Here is a 15,753-nt window from a genome sequence, read left to right on the forward strand (position 1 = left end):
TCGTTCGTTTTCTGAACATGGTGGTGGCAACGCACGCAATCGACGTCCAATTACATCCCAGACATGTTCGATGGTTGAGAGATCTGAGAAGATAGGTGGAAAAGGAAACATCTGGGTACGTTGCATGTCATGTTGGTGGACGCGCGCGATGGGTGATCTGGCGTTATCTTGCAGGTAAAGGCATTCGGCACTCTCTGAAGGAAGGCTAGTGTTATCGAATGGAGCACGTCATTTACATACTAGGACCGTCTTCGAATGGAGCATGTCATCCACATGTGCTGGGTCGTTATACTTCCAACAGTACAGACTAGTGGTGATCTGCTATCGTAAGCGATGCTGCCATAAGCCATGACGGTGCATTGTTGTACAGTTGGGCGCTCATTAGTTGCGGTCGGATTGGACCTGTCACAACACCGACGCCAGACTCTACAAGGTGACTGTCATTGCTTTAAGAAAAGCATGACTCGTCAGAAAACACAATATTATGCCACTCCAAAGTCCATGTGGCTTTACCCCGACACCATCACAAACGGTTGGCTCAAAGGCAGCCTTCTCAATGGCAGCCACGCGTTGAGACCATCGGTTGTCAATTGGCGAATATTGTTGCTGGCCGATATGGAAGCATCAACAGTATCCTGCACCTATCCCCAAATGTCAAGTGGTCTGGGGAGTCATCACCGCATACCTGCGGATGCGTCAGTCCACACTTGCTGAAATCATTCTAGCAGTAACGCCGCCCCTGGAACGTGCCACATTCCCTTCTTCCAACCATCTTCGCCACAGCTAGCACACCATAGACGCATGTAGGTGCTGTGATTCGGGGTCGGGCGAACCTGTTTTTCTCACTCTGATCACTAAACCCTTGGTGTACTCATCAGTCTACTGGAAGTTCCTCGTTTGTTGGCGTCCTGGCATTTCCCGTACTAAAGCTTCCTCTGCGGTAGAAAAACAACTTGCCCGACGGAGCAGCACAACTACTGTCGATTCTGTAAATTCCTTCTCTTATTTCTCGTTTCACAACTACGCAAGAATGCTACACATTTTGCATCATTCATATAACTTGGTGCACTGTGTCTACCTTACAATTTGCACATTCTCCGGAGCATGCGTTCATGGTGTTGCATTTTCATTGTCACATAGTGTATATAAAATTATTTTGGCTTTTTTTTCTTTATATTGGCTTTAAATTTGCTTTTCTACTTTTATACGTGTTTGTTTAAATTTAAATTTAAATTTGTTTAAATATATATGTAATGTTTTCAGTTATTCCAACACATCGTGGGCGAATGGTGAGGCTATTCCATTACACGTTCTGGCATATGGTTGACGAAGCTGGGATGATTGAAACATGGAGAAAAATGACGACTCAGGACTTTTCACTTTTAACAGCAAGCATATCTTTATTTTAATTTAGAGCAGATGATTTTTTCCAGATGGAGTTAATCAAATAACTTATTCAGTAATTGAACTATTAGATACGACTGACTTTAAACTTTAATAGGTCATAACGTTCTAACAAAGAAAGAGCAGCATAGCGGAAGCGTTAGCAGGACGAAGGCGAGAAGGCATCTGTGTAGGAGAACTTATGACGCAGCATTTATATGAAAGGTTATGTAACAGAGTAGCTTCTAGAAAAATGTAGAAAAACTTATGACGCAGCATTTATATGAGGAGGTTATGTAATAGGTGCGAATGTTCTAGAAGTTACTGGTTTAGGGGATGATCCTGAATTGCAGAAAATTAATTAAAGGTTGCTGGTTCGCAAAGAGCAAAGCCATCGTATTTTTTTATATTTTACATATATATATTCAGGGTGTACCGTAAATGTTGTGACAAAGTTCTAGGGGGAGGTAAGGCACATCACACGGATTAAGAATGGCATAGAAACCCATGGCCGGAAATGTCAGGGGTAAGTGGTAGCAGAAGTAGAAGATGCGAAAAGAAGAAAAGTGATTAATTTGAAATGTATTTTGGACATGAACACAAATTTTTTTAATCAAATCTTATAATTAAATCGACGAAATACACCATTAAACAAGGATTAATTTGATACTAATTTAATTTTATATACTTTTAAACAAATAAATGAAACAGGCTTCAACTAAGAACATTATTAAATTAGCTGAGATGCATATACTACACTGTATTTTGCTCTCTTATACTTGCGTTTGTAGCATTTTTTGCTTAAATAATTTTTACATATTTTTTGATTAAAACGCAGAATAATAATTTCTGCAGTTCATTATAAATACATATGTAATATTTTTTATTAATTCTATGTAAATATTCTTTTTTTAACTGTGATACATTTTACTGACAGCTTGAATGTTACAACAGATGCTCGAAGTTTGCACCATCAGACGCCAAACATGCCTGACACCGACGGACCATTTATTGCCGGACATGTTCAAACACACCGGGAATTTCGTTGATTGTAGCAACTGCGCAGGCAAGTCTTGCCACGAGATTTATTTAAGACACAGCAGGATCGTGATACACGACACTTTTGATGGCTTCCCACAAAAAGAAATTAAGGCTCGATGACGGTGGGCGTGGGGGCCAGGGAACTAGTCCACCACCCACAATCCATCGATGCGTGAATGATCTGCTTAAATGGCTACGAACATCCAGTCCAAAATGAGCAGAGGCCTCATTATGTTGGAATCATATGTTGCACCTCACATTTGGTGGAACATCGTCAAGCAAATCGGGAAGAACCTGCCCCAGAAAGATCAAATAATTTGCAGCAATCAAATGGTCAGTCGGTGACAGGCATGTTTGGTTTCTGATGGCGCAAACTTCGAGCATCTGTTTTAACATTCAAGCTGCCGTACATCATTTGTATTCATGTCCAATAAATGTTTCAAATTAATCACTCTTGCTTCTTTCCCCATCTTCTACCTCTGCTACCATTTACCCTTGACATTTCCGGGTATAGGTTTTTATGCAATTCTTAATCCTTATGATGTGCCCTACCTTCCCTAGAAGTGTTTCGCAACATTTACGGTTGCGAAACACTTCTAGGTTGATTCAAAAGTTATCGTTCAAATTTCGCGTGAGGTAGGGAGGACGTTAGGAAACTGATTTGACATATGAAAGTATGTCCGCAAATGTCATCTGCATGAATAAACTGGACAAGTAATGTTAACACAAGGAAACAGTACAGTTAAGTTGTGACGAATGTGACCTTCATTCCAAAAAGGTAAAGTACAGGCTCACTTTTTTCAGGACCATTTACACGAACACAGGATTCACAGCGCCGTTGCATTGACCGACAAACATTTTCAAAAGCGTCTGGCATATCACGGACAATTCCTACGGCGGTCACTTTTCTTGCAACTACGCCCATTTCACTGTCGACAAGGGTCTTGTACACATGGTCTTTCATGGTTCCGCTCCCCTACACACAAAAAGAAATCGCGTATCAGGTGGCCTGGGTGGCCAACCGATCCTCGAGCTCCGAATGTTCGGTTCAGGTAATCACGCACAACAACTGTGTTATGGCTGGAACCCAGTCAAGTTGATACCAGATATCTCGGCGGATATGCGCAGGAACAGTGCCCAGAAAAGTCGGTACCACTGTCTCGACAAAGATTAGGTATTTCCGGCCGTCCAATTGCGGCGGCGGTAGTAAGTAGGGTCCAAACAAACAGTCATCAATGATTGCAGCCCACACATTTACGGCAAAACGATGTTGCGCAACGTAACTTCTCGTACCATGCGGGTTGTCGTAAGCCCACAACTACACTTTATCATAATAAACTGAACCAAATCAAACCCTACTTTAATACAACTGGTATTCATTTTACCACAGAAGCTAGCAATGAAGACAGAAATGAGAATGTTCAATGGGCGATTGCAATTACTTGAGGTTCAGCTCTTTTGTTCGCAGATACTGTAAATGCATGGATTTCCAAGCGAACACAACTTTGTGGTTTTAAACGTTGCTTTATTCGCGGTTAGTTCAGTGAGGCTGCACTCATAAAAACAAATTTATTTCGTATTATTTTATGTAATAATAACAATCAAAATTAAAATATCACTTATTTAACTCTTGCATATATTTATCTTTCTGATCTATATATTCTAAAATTCATTTAAACTTTAATGGTATCTCGGTGTTCAGCGGAAAAGAGTTTAAAGGACAATGGTTTATATCCGTAGAATAAGTATAAGTCTACAACTGAGTATTTTCAACTAAAGTCGTACAATTTTATACAAAATAAAGATTTCAGACCAAGATGTTGCTCTTTGGCTTATGATATGCCTCTACGTATAAGCGAACTGCAACAACAACAACAACAATAATAATAATAAAAGGAAATTTCAAAATTAATAGCTAAATTTAATGATGCAGAAAATTTAGAGGCTTGTACGTAGGTCAGTCAGAATGTTAGTTGCACCTCTTTGTAAAAACTTTCTTTTAAAGGCTATTTCGGTGAAACTCTCTGGCGACACTTAAGACATTTAGCTGTATCGTGTGGCGTAGCGGCTTTTACGAAGCAATTTTAGTTTGTCTGATAATCAGTCGTAAGCATGTCTGGACAGCTGCAAGTGGCGTCCAAACTGGAAATGCGTGCAGTGATTCGCTTTTTGTAGGCCAAAACGTGTAACGGCTGTGAAATTTATCGGCAGTTGCATGAAGTATATGATGAAAATGCAATGTAACGTCCAGCTATTGCGAAGTGATGCAACCTGCTCAAGAACGGACGTATAGATACTGACGACGCTGAGCGCGATGGAAGATCATCAACTGCCACAAATTCTGAAATGTCTGCTGACGTGAATAAATGCATTCTTGCAAACATACGCATAACAATAACCGAAATCTCTTATGAACTGGATATTTCTCATAGAAGTGTGCATAAAATTACCGCCGATCACCCAATTTCATAAAGTTTGTGCTCGATGGGTGCCTCGTCTACTGATGGAGGAAAATAAAGGGAAGCGTTTTGAAATTGAGTTGAAATTTCTGCAATGTTACCAAAAGGAAGGAAATCCGTTTTTGGACAAAATTCTGTCCGGAGATGAATCTTGTAATCACCACTTCTCACCTGAAACGAAATGCAGCTACCTCAAGTGGTAACATTCCACTTCCCAGACACAAAAAAGTGTCGAACTGTTACATCTGCGGGAAACATGATGCTGAAGCTGTTTTCGGCAGAGAACGATTACGACAATCACTTAAAAATCGAAGCCCAGGTAAACTGTCGAAAGGCATTGTGCTCCTGCATGACAATGCAAGACCGCATGCAGAAAAACAAACGTGAGACCTTCTGAAAAAGTTTAGGTGTGAAGTCTAGAATCACCCTCCTTATAGCCCACACCTTGCAACGTGATTTTTGTTTGGTCCCATAGTAGCAGAACTTTCAAAGCGATGATATCACTGGGATGACGATGTGAATTGGATTATTTAATTATGGCAAACCACACGAGGGCTATCTGCCTAAAGGGAGGGATGCCTTCGTGGAGGACTTTCTAAGGGAAACTGGCTCGTATACATGTTACACATGGGAAAAACTACGAAGACGCCCATGCAGCCAGCCCGTTCGCGGGATTCGAACCTCGGACCGAACTACCAGTGTTCAGCGTCTTTACCGCTCGGCCGCTTGTGGGCCGATGAGGATGTGAAAACGGCAACCCAAGAATGGTTATCGGGCATTGGACGGGATTTCTTTGCAGAAGGCATCGACAAACGTGTACCATGCCTCAACAAATGTTTAAATAACGGAGGTAATTTTCTAAAGCAATGCAACTAACTTTTTGACCGACCCTCGTATAATGTCATACGTTCGTATATTCAAAACATTCGTGGAAAATGCTGTTAGGGTAGTTATATTTGAAATGGAAGCAATTATATTAACTCATCTTTGAAATACTATGCAGTAAAAATACATAAGCTTGCTTTAGCACTCCTGGGAACACTGGGAAAATGCTTCTTTTGTTATTTGTCACAGCCTACCTGTCGTGTCGTTTTGCAAATCCTGAAATGTCTGAAAACGTTAACCCTATACAACCGTTTGATAAAGAGTTAGCAACGAAAGATGAGGTAGACGGTGAGAAATTTAGAAATAAGGTAGTTATAGGACGACAGGGATTTGTTTCTAATCAACGCAACCCAAACTTTGCACAAATTCCAACAACGTGCTGAATGGTCAAAAGATGCTTTATTCTGTTTGCATTATAGCTCAAATGACATTATACCGGCTGATGTTACTTCACGCATTTCTTCAGTAGAAAATACACTAACCGTTTAATAACCTTATTCAATTATTGTAAGTTCACATACGAAATAATATTTCCGCAGTTTTGAATAAAACAATATATAAACTATAAAATTTCATAATTTAAAATTTTAATTAACTTTAAATTTACTTTATACGAATACAGAATGTTTGTTATACACTTGCATATAACTTAATAAGTAAAACTAGTAATTCCTATTTTATTCACATTTTGTATCCAATTAGCGCATTGTTGAGAATATGTTATAAAAAACCAATCTAACTCAGCCCATCTGTATGCCTAGAGAAAGGTTAGCGAATTAATTTTCAATATGATAGTTCAAACTATTATATTTTATAAATAAATTATATGAATAGAAATTGTTTGGAAATAAGGAACATGTTTGTTTACCTGTTCCACCATCTGGAAAAGAACGATATTTCGGACCATACGAAAGTCATATCTCTGTATTTGCCTAATTTTTCAACCATGTTGTTCAGGATGTGAGCAGTATAAGCCATAAAGTAGCCATCGAATGTTTTAAGCCATCCAGGATCGTTATGAGAATGAGGTACTACGATAACCTGAAATGGAAAATAAGATGCTTAAATGAATCTTATTAAATATAATTAAAAAAAAGATATACAGTGATGGGACATAAGTGAAGGCACAATTTGCATTTTCTCAAAAAATGGGGGGGGGGATTGTAAGTCATTGTTTTTATCAAAACATATACCATTTATATAATCTTTGGAATATAATAAAGATAACTAGAAGACGTTAAATTGAAACTCAATAAACTTACAAAAATATAAAGAACATTTCGACTTATTCATTCAAAGGAAGGACAAATGTGCAAGTTTAGGGATGAAAATAAATGTAAGGAATAATTTCTGGCGAATCATCTGTTTGAATCGTCTCAAGGCAGACAGCCTTGAGCTTATTTGGCATATAATTCACCAACATGTTCGTTGCTTCAGAAGAAATTTTGTCCTATTCTGCCTTTTCATATGGTCCACGATCAGTATATAACAGTACAGTAAGGACAGTACAGTAAAGTAAGGATACTGTATTGTCAAGTTCTTTGCATAAATTTTCGATGACATGTATGTCAGGGATTAAAGCTGGATGTCTGAGAATGTGGGGCACATAATAGAGCAAGCACAAACGGAAAATATGGGATTATTACTCTATTTAAAGTAGAAGTTGTTCCCCCCCCCATAAATGAAACTTACGGGCGTTGAAGATTACGTTTAAGGATATTCAAATAGATATGCCAGTCCATTGTGGCATCAATGAACTCAAGATTGCTACTTCTATACACGATCTTTATTCAAATGCTCCCTTGCATAAGGGAATATTATTTTTCTTTCGATTAGATTTACTGATATATGGTTTTCTTCTGGCTACTCTAGATTTGTAACCAGTCCAATGAAGAATTCTGTGGATAGTTTTTGGATGAATTATGTTGTTCAAGTCTTCCCTGGGTGTTCTTACAATAGCATTTGAAGAAATTTTTGGATTCACTTCAACAATATTCACAACTTTTCTCTACGAGTCAGCTTTTTTGAGCAGCCACTTCTTGGTTCATTTAACACACTACCAGATGATTTGAAGTTTTTTAATCACAGGTTTTACTGTTTACCAACTCCTATTAACTATCACGGTTAACTATTTCAGCGATTTCTCACACTGATTTATTCTAATTCTAATTATATATATAATTAATTATATTTAGATATATACACTCACGTTTGTGAAAATTGCAACACCATGAAGGACTTACGCGAGTGAGCTGAAATTTTCAGGAAATGCAAAGTAGCGCATGATATGCAAATGATTAGAATTGCAAATCCGTAGCGCATGCGTATGCTGAGCAGCGCCCTCTGAACGGCTGATGGATCCGAATAAATAGACGGCTGTAGCGAGGCGTGTATGGTTATCGGTGGTTATCTGCTAGTGGTAAACGTTAACTCAATCTGTACTTATGCCTCGTCGACGAAAGAGAGCGAGATTTGAACAACTTACAGAGTTTGAACGAGGGAGAATCATCGGCCTTCGTGAAGCTGGATTGTCGTATCGTGCAGTAGCCTCTCGTGTGCAGCGTAACAGCAGCACAGTGATGCGCGTTTGGAAGCAGTGGACGGACGAGTGTCGGACAACTCGGAAATCCGGGAGTGGACCCCGAAATGTGACGTCAGCTCGCGATGATAGACACCTGGTCCGCATGGCGCGGACGGACCGTACAGCTTCCTCTAGACAACTGGCAGCACTGTGGTCAATAGCTACAGGTGTTTCATTGTGTGCTTCATCAATTCGTAGACGTCTGCTGCAGTGTGGACTGCGCGCACGGACTCCTTTATACAGGATCCCCCTAACGCACGACCATCGCCGCCTGCGGCTACAATGGGCCAATCAGCATAGAGACTGGCGTGCTGATTGGCAGCATGTCGTGTTTTCTGACGAATCCCGCTTTAATCTGTGGTACCATGATGGCCGCATTCGTGTCAGACGCTATGCCGGTGAACGCCACCTTCCGGAGTGCATTATCGAACGCCACAGTGGACGAACACCCGGAGTTATGGTCTGGGGCGCCATAGCATATCATAGACGATCTCAATTGCTACGAATTGTGGGCAATCTGAACAGCAACCGGTATATCCGTGAAGTTCTACAGCCCGAAGCTGTTCCCTTCCTTCAAAGCTTGCCAGGCGTTGTATTTCAACAGGACAATGCCCGCCCTCATACTGCTCGGATTGTTAAATCCTTCTTTGCAGCGCAGCAGGTACAGCTTCTTCCTTGGCCTGCGTGTTCCCCGGATATGTCGCCAATTGAACATGTGTGGGATGTCATTGGTCGGCGTCTTGCTCGTGATCCTCGTCCTGTTGCGTCTGCAGACGAACTTTGGGTACGCGTACAAACGATATGGAATGCTCTTCCTCAGTCAGACATTCAAACTTTGTTTGACTCCATGCCACGTCGTGTAGCAGCACTTATTGCGGCGCGTGGTGGCCACACAAAATACTGATTCTGATCTCTTGTTCTTGTTTGTTTGCTTTGAACATTTAATCATTTATTTGTACTACTACCACTCAACTGTGTATTAAATTGCATTCAATTATGACGATTCCTTCTTGGTGTTGCAATTTTCACAAACGTGAGTGTATATATATATATATATAGAGATATATATGCATTATTATTATTTTTCAGTAGCAGTTTCCACACGTTTACGTATCAAATTTCGACGAACTAAGCAAAAATAGTCGAGCTTTCAGCTTTATTTAAATAAATAAAACCATTAATAGAATGTCTAACAAAATTAATAATGCCTTATATGACTCTGATTAGTATGTACATAATGACGCAATAAAACTTAATTTGCATAAACTCAACATTGTTTTGTCCTTCATTTTCCTGAGTTCTATTTATTTCTGTAAGTTTATTAATTTAAATTTAAGTTTAACATTTTAGTTATAAATAATATATGTTTTAATAATAAATATTAATCATTACAAATCATGATAAAAATAATGAATTTTACAATTTCTATCCCATTCTTTGAGAAAATGCAAAGTGTGCCTTCACTTATGTGCATTTATGCGAGAGTCAAAAGCAAACAATTCACATGTACATGCGGATTGAATTCAGTTTGTGTACTATCAGTTTTTTAACGAAAAATATTAATATGGCTAATTGCTGATCTGACGAATTATTTTTAACGTTTCTAATTTCGTGAATTCTCATTTTAAACTGTTTAAATTTTATACGGTATTATTTGTTTTGGATCATGTCGGAGCAGATTATATCTTCATAATATATTAAAAGTTTTATAATTTTTTTTACATTTTTTATTCGTATCATAAATTTTTTTAATTACTTTGTTTTTTATTTGGCACTTTCTTTTGATTTATTTCATTAATTTATAATCACCCAGATATATTTCAGAAACGAGATTCGTGTTGAAAAATTTTCAGCTGCTTCGTGAAAACGGACCAAACTACTTGTTTTTTAATTATTGTGTTTTTTATTAGATTATTTTCAGTTATTTTGTTTTTGTTCGAAATCAGTTTTTTCCAGACAATGGCGTAGCTAGGGTGAGGCAAGGGGGGACATCTGTCCCCAGTCGCAGCATCGAGAGGGCGCGAAATTGTAATTAAAAAATTATAAAATGAAATGTTTTCTATTCTTGACACAGAGAAGGGAGAGCAAAATCTTTCAGTTGTCCCCGGGCGCTGAAAACCCTAGCCACGGTTCAATTTCCAGACAAAAAATTTGGTTCCAATTAACTGCTAGTTTCTGCTGAAAAACAAATTTAGTTAAGACTTTCATCACTAGATGGCGCAGTAAGTCTTCGAGCAACAGAAATCCTAACAATATTACCGCGAATATGATCGTTGCTGAGACTAACACAAATATTTACTTGCAATTACATAGCAGTCCATTTAACAATTTATTTATTCCAGCGCTAAAAATTAAAAAATGCCTTAGTTGATTATTAACGTAAAATTATATTTAATGAAGAAAATCTAGCATTAGCGTACTGAATAAGATATTTATTTACTTCAAATTTATTTGGGGGGGGGATTCTTTCAAATAAAGGTTGAAATTTTCAAGAAGGGAGTATTTCTTTAAAATAAACTTTTCAATGATTCAAATTAAAAGAATTATATAGAAAAAATAAAATCAAAACTGTTGTTAAATTTCTCTAAAAAAACTATACCGTATTTTATTTGTATATCTCCAAGCCTTTTCCGTATATGATTTTAAAAATTAGTTTGTGGCAGCAATATATTATTTTTTTTTTTAGATTAAAAATGATAGTATTGATAGTAATAACTAATTGAAATGATCCAAAACAGTAGCAGTTTCCAAATTAATGATAGGAATTTTAAATAAATTGAAGAGAAACTATAAATCGTGCTTTTATTTGATGTATGCATTTATTTATTCTTTTCTTATACTTAATATTGGATTCAAAAACTAGTTTTCTTTTCATAAGTTAATCATCAGTTACATGGTTCGATTTAAAAAAAAAGTTTTAAAAACATTTAATATTTTATCTAGTTTTAGTTTTCAAAACAAAGTTTAATCTTTATTTCAAAATATGGATTAAACTAAACACTTTATTATGATTAGCTTATTCCTCCACTCACCCTGCATTATTAATTTCAGATTTTGCTTTACAGAAGTAATTTAATTTCAAATTTTGTATTCCATCTTTTACTAAATATAAAACATTTAATATAGAATGAAATATAAGTATGGTTAAAATCTGACTAAGGTACTTCAGGCAGCAATCAGTGAATTAAACAGCAGTCACAATTGTATAATCATAACCAGGCCTGGCTCCAGAACCGGTGCAATATGGGCGGCCGCATCGGGCGGCGAAATTTTAGATTTTTAGGAAGCCACTGGCGACAAGATTCAAAAAACTCAAAGACTGTACTGGGCGGCAAAAATCCTAGCGTCGGTCCTCATCATAATAGATTGCTTATGGGTTATGGATATTATGTCTTGGAAGAATCTGGAATTAATTCTCCTGCTGATTTCATATTTTCTTTCAAAATATCAATTTAGCTATACTAATACAGGGTGATTCGGAATTCATCATCAATATTTGGTGGGGAGGTAGGGAATAGGAAAAGAAAAAGATTTCACATAGGAATGCATGGGCGCATATGCCATGTAGTAGGGCAAAATGACCCCAGTTCAATGAGGAAATAACATATAAGAAGTAGTAAGGAAAAAAAACATTTATTATCCTACATGTAACATTTCTTGGCATCGGCTTTACAGACTTACAAAAGGTGCTCGAGCTGCTGACCATGTGCTAGAATGCATTATTCACAACAGCGTTGCATGGACAACCGGACCTTCTGGAATATGCCTGGCATTTACATGCATATCTGCAAGTTCATTCCAGTATACCGGTTCATCATACTTCTGCAAAGTCACCTAGTCAAATGATAACTGGCTGCATACGTCAAACAGCTGTGCTTATGTATGGAAGTTGTGTACACATAGCACCCTCTACACCACCATGTGTTCGTCTGCGCTCATACTTTCCTGTATGAAATCTCCTTTTCCTATTCCCTACCTTCTCATCAAATATTGATGATGAATTCTGAATCACCCTGTATATTACATCATCAATAAACTTAACATTATGAATTCGATGGATGACATGCATTGCTATATCATATCTATGTATTCCTATATCATACTCCTTTTCCTTTCTACCTTACTCTTGTACTTATACTATTCAAAATTTTTGTCGGTCTTTTACATGCTTAAAACTAACCAACTTAAACAAAAACATTAAATTAATTCCTTTCGACAAACATTTCCTTCCTTCAGCCAACAGAATTCTTATCTTTCATACATTTTCAGAAAGAAAGATGACATTTTTCGTTCATTCACAGATGTGCAATATTTTTCGCTTGGCACCTGACTAATATATAAATAGTACATACACTGCAATAGTACTTTGACAATATCTGAAGGTTCTTCGTGTTTTATGAGATTCTGTTGCCAACTTTGGGAAGCACATCTACTACTTTAATATTACATTATATTCGACAGGACAGTTTTGAGGGATTCTCACATTTTGAATGTTTTATTACTAAAATATCGTTGAATGCTTTAAATTATCCATTTTAGCAATTTTCCTAATAGATGCGCCTCCTTTTTTTTTTTTTTTTTTTTTTGTTAACTCGCAGATTAAGAAATAATTTATGTCCTTCTCAGCTTAACGCACTATTACCACTGCTATCTCTTCAAAGCCTTCCAGTGAGTTGGCTGTCTTCCCAATCTCGCAGCATTTAATTAATGGCAAAGCACACAAGGGCTATTTGCCTAAGAGGAGGGATGCCTTTCGTGGAGAACTTTCTAAGGGAAACTGGCTCGTATACACGTTACACATGGGGAAAACCACGAAAACACCCATGCAGCCACCCCGTTCGCGGGATTCGAACCTCGGACCGAACTACCAGTGTTCAGCGACTTTACCACTCGGCCGCTGGTGGGCCCCAATCTCGCAGATAAAACTGTACAGCGCATACGTTTCTTCTGTTTAAACGAGTTGTTAATTTACTACATGAATTCAAATCATTCTGCCATATAAAATAATTTGAATTGCTTCCCTGTTTTAAGCTACAGAGACACTCACAAAACGTTCTAGTTTACGGACGTTCTAGTTTCGTTAAGTCGTGAAAAACAATGCATGTTCAACTTCTTTAACACTTGAGCAGTTTTCGATGGATTACGGAATTCTCAGCTATTAACAAGAAATTTACTTAATAGAATGAAAAGATTCAATAATGCTTAGCCGATAAGATACTTAGCTGACAGCTGTTATCCGACGTGACAGTTAGTTGACGCAGACATTTAGTCGAAACAAACATTAGTTAGTCGAACATTTAGCCGATACGGATATTTAGTTGACATGTTCAACCGGTATCACATTTAGCTGACAGTGCGTACATCTAGACAAAAACACGCAACAATGTTTTTAGTAAAATTTGTCCATATTTATCGGAAAATATTTAATCTTTCTATCAATTAAAAAATTGCTCGGATTCTCCATAAGATCAACTTTCAATTCATTTTCTCATCTATAAGTAAAATTCGTTATTCGATTCTTAAAGAGACCATTTTGATTTTAATTCTTGTGAAATTTTATCATACTGTATCACTGTGCATACATATCGGCAAGACTGAAATAGCGTTGAAGTTTCTCATCATAGAATTTAAATCTTTAAATGTCATGTATATATAATCAAAACTTTTGACATTTTACAGATTCATTTAATTGAAAACTGGATTTGAATGTCTTCTACCCAAGTAGCCATATTTGAAACGTTCATTCGTTATGTGTGATTAGAAGCACATACTGGATAACATAGTTCTGAATTAAAAATATTCATTACATAAATAATACAATAAATATTTTTTCAAGGGTTATGATAAAAATTGGATACAACTATGCAAGAAATTAATAATGAATTAATAATAAAACAATAATTAATAATAAAAATAAAAAATAAAAAATCTGAAAGGTTTCAGATTTTAAATTACGCCCAAAGGGCCGTTTTTTAACATTTTGTGTGTTACATTTATTTATTAAATACCACGCTCTTCGCACTTAAACCATAAATTTCAGTTCAACAACAATATCGCAAAATAGTTTTAAAATGAGCATATCTTTAGAATTTCCGATACAGAGACTCGGGCACTGGAGATAAAAATGTTTTTTCTGTACAACGTTGCCATGGCTCGCTTTGAAGTCCTTGAGTTTGTTAATCAAAAATTCGTTAAAGTTTTACAAAATATGAAATCGATTATAAAACAAATTCAAAATTTCAAATTTGTGCTTCCACATGCCCATATTCGTAGGAGGTTTACGCCATTCAAAATTCGGTGGCTCTATGTACCGTTGTTTTATCACAATGCGAGAAATATACACATATTTATGCAGATTTTTCATTATTTGATTTCTTCAAATATAATGCAGGACTCTAACATTTGGTGGCAACAGTTTGAAAAGTGAAACGGACATTTATAGTGAACCAAGCAAAATCGCAAAACGAAAACAGTCCTTCAGGGACAAAGCCCCTTTGGACTAATAATAATTAATAACTGACAATTAATTAATAATGAAATTAAATATTTAGGGATAAGCAATATAGTATTACAGCTTCTTAACTTTCAGAACTTGAAAAGCCGCATAATTAAAAAAAAAAAGTCCTTAGATTTATATTTTTACAAAGTATAGTTACGAAAAGTGAATTAATAATTAAGCAATAAAATTAGTAAGTTAAAATAAAGAATTTTTTAAGAATAAAACTATATCTCATATGAAAAATACTGCCCCCCCCCAAAAAAAAATGTGTCGTCTAAGGAAGACTGCCCTTTTACTCCCATCTCTAATATGTCACTGTCTAGAACAGATAGAAAAATTTTATGGCTACATTTCGTTATCTGATCTTGTATTAAGAAACAGAAACTATTTGCTTTCGAATATTTGATTAAAAAAATCCTTTTTTCTGAGATTTAATCTGTTGTGCATGGGTTCCCTTCAGAATGTAAAATCGTGGTTCCGAATCACAGCCAGAGGACAATACGCAGTAGTGACACGTGCCGATCATCATGGCAGAACATTCTGAACATTAAAAGGAACAACCGAATTGATAGCATTTACTGAAAGGACATATGCAAAAGAATATATGCTTGAGAAGTGTTACACCCACAAACTGCATTTATATGAGAAATGCGTCTTGCGCATGCGTTGATTATGCGTTTGTATGAGAAACTGCAGGTTAGTAAAAATAGCTCATGCATGCGAAGTTTAATGTTATGAGGAGGGGGTATAACAACTGATATATGATTACGTGGAGGCAAATTATTCGTCGTCAATTAAAAGTTCCTGCGTACTCCCTCTTCCGGTTTGATATAATAACAGATATTTTTTAAATCATTTTCTAACTTACACTCACATGTATATCACACACATTATATTTAAATAAA

General features: G+C 36.7%; 1 protein-coding gene across 2 annotated transcripts in view; it reads right to left on the reverse strand.

Annotated features, from left to right (window-relative positions):
* The window catches only part of alpha-Man-IIb (alpha-Mannosidase class II b), an 89,483-nt gene that overhangs the window by 5,698 nt on the left and 68,032 nt on the right, over window positions 1–15,753 (reverse strand). For both annotated transcript variants that reach the window (XM_085814775.1, XM_085814776.1), the window contains exon 2: window positions 6,637–6,809. In XM_085814775.1, coding sequence (XP_085670901.1) covers window positions 6,637–6,809 — 173 coding nt within the window. The remainder of the gene's footprint in view (window positions 1–6,636; window positions 6,810–15,753) is intronic.

The sequence above is a fragment of the Stegodyphus dumicola genome, chromosome 4 (genome assembly GCF_044657685.1).
Source record: "Stegodyphus dumicola isolate Sdum_Otavi_A_Nest chromosome 4, ASM4465768v1".
In the NCBI taxonomy this organism is placed as follows: Eukaryota; Metazoa; Arthropoda; class Arachnida; order Araneae; family Eresidae; genus Stegodyphus; species Stegodyphus dumicola.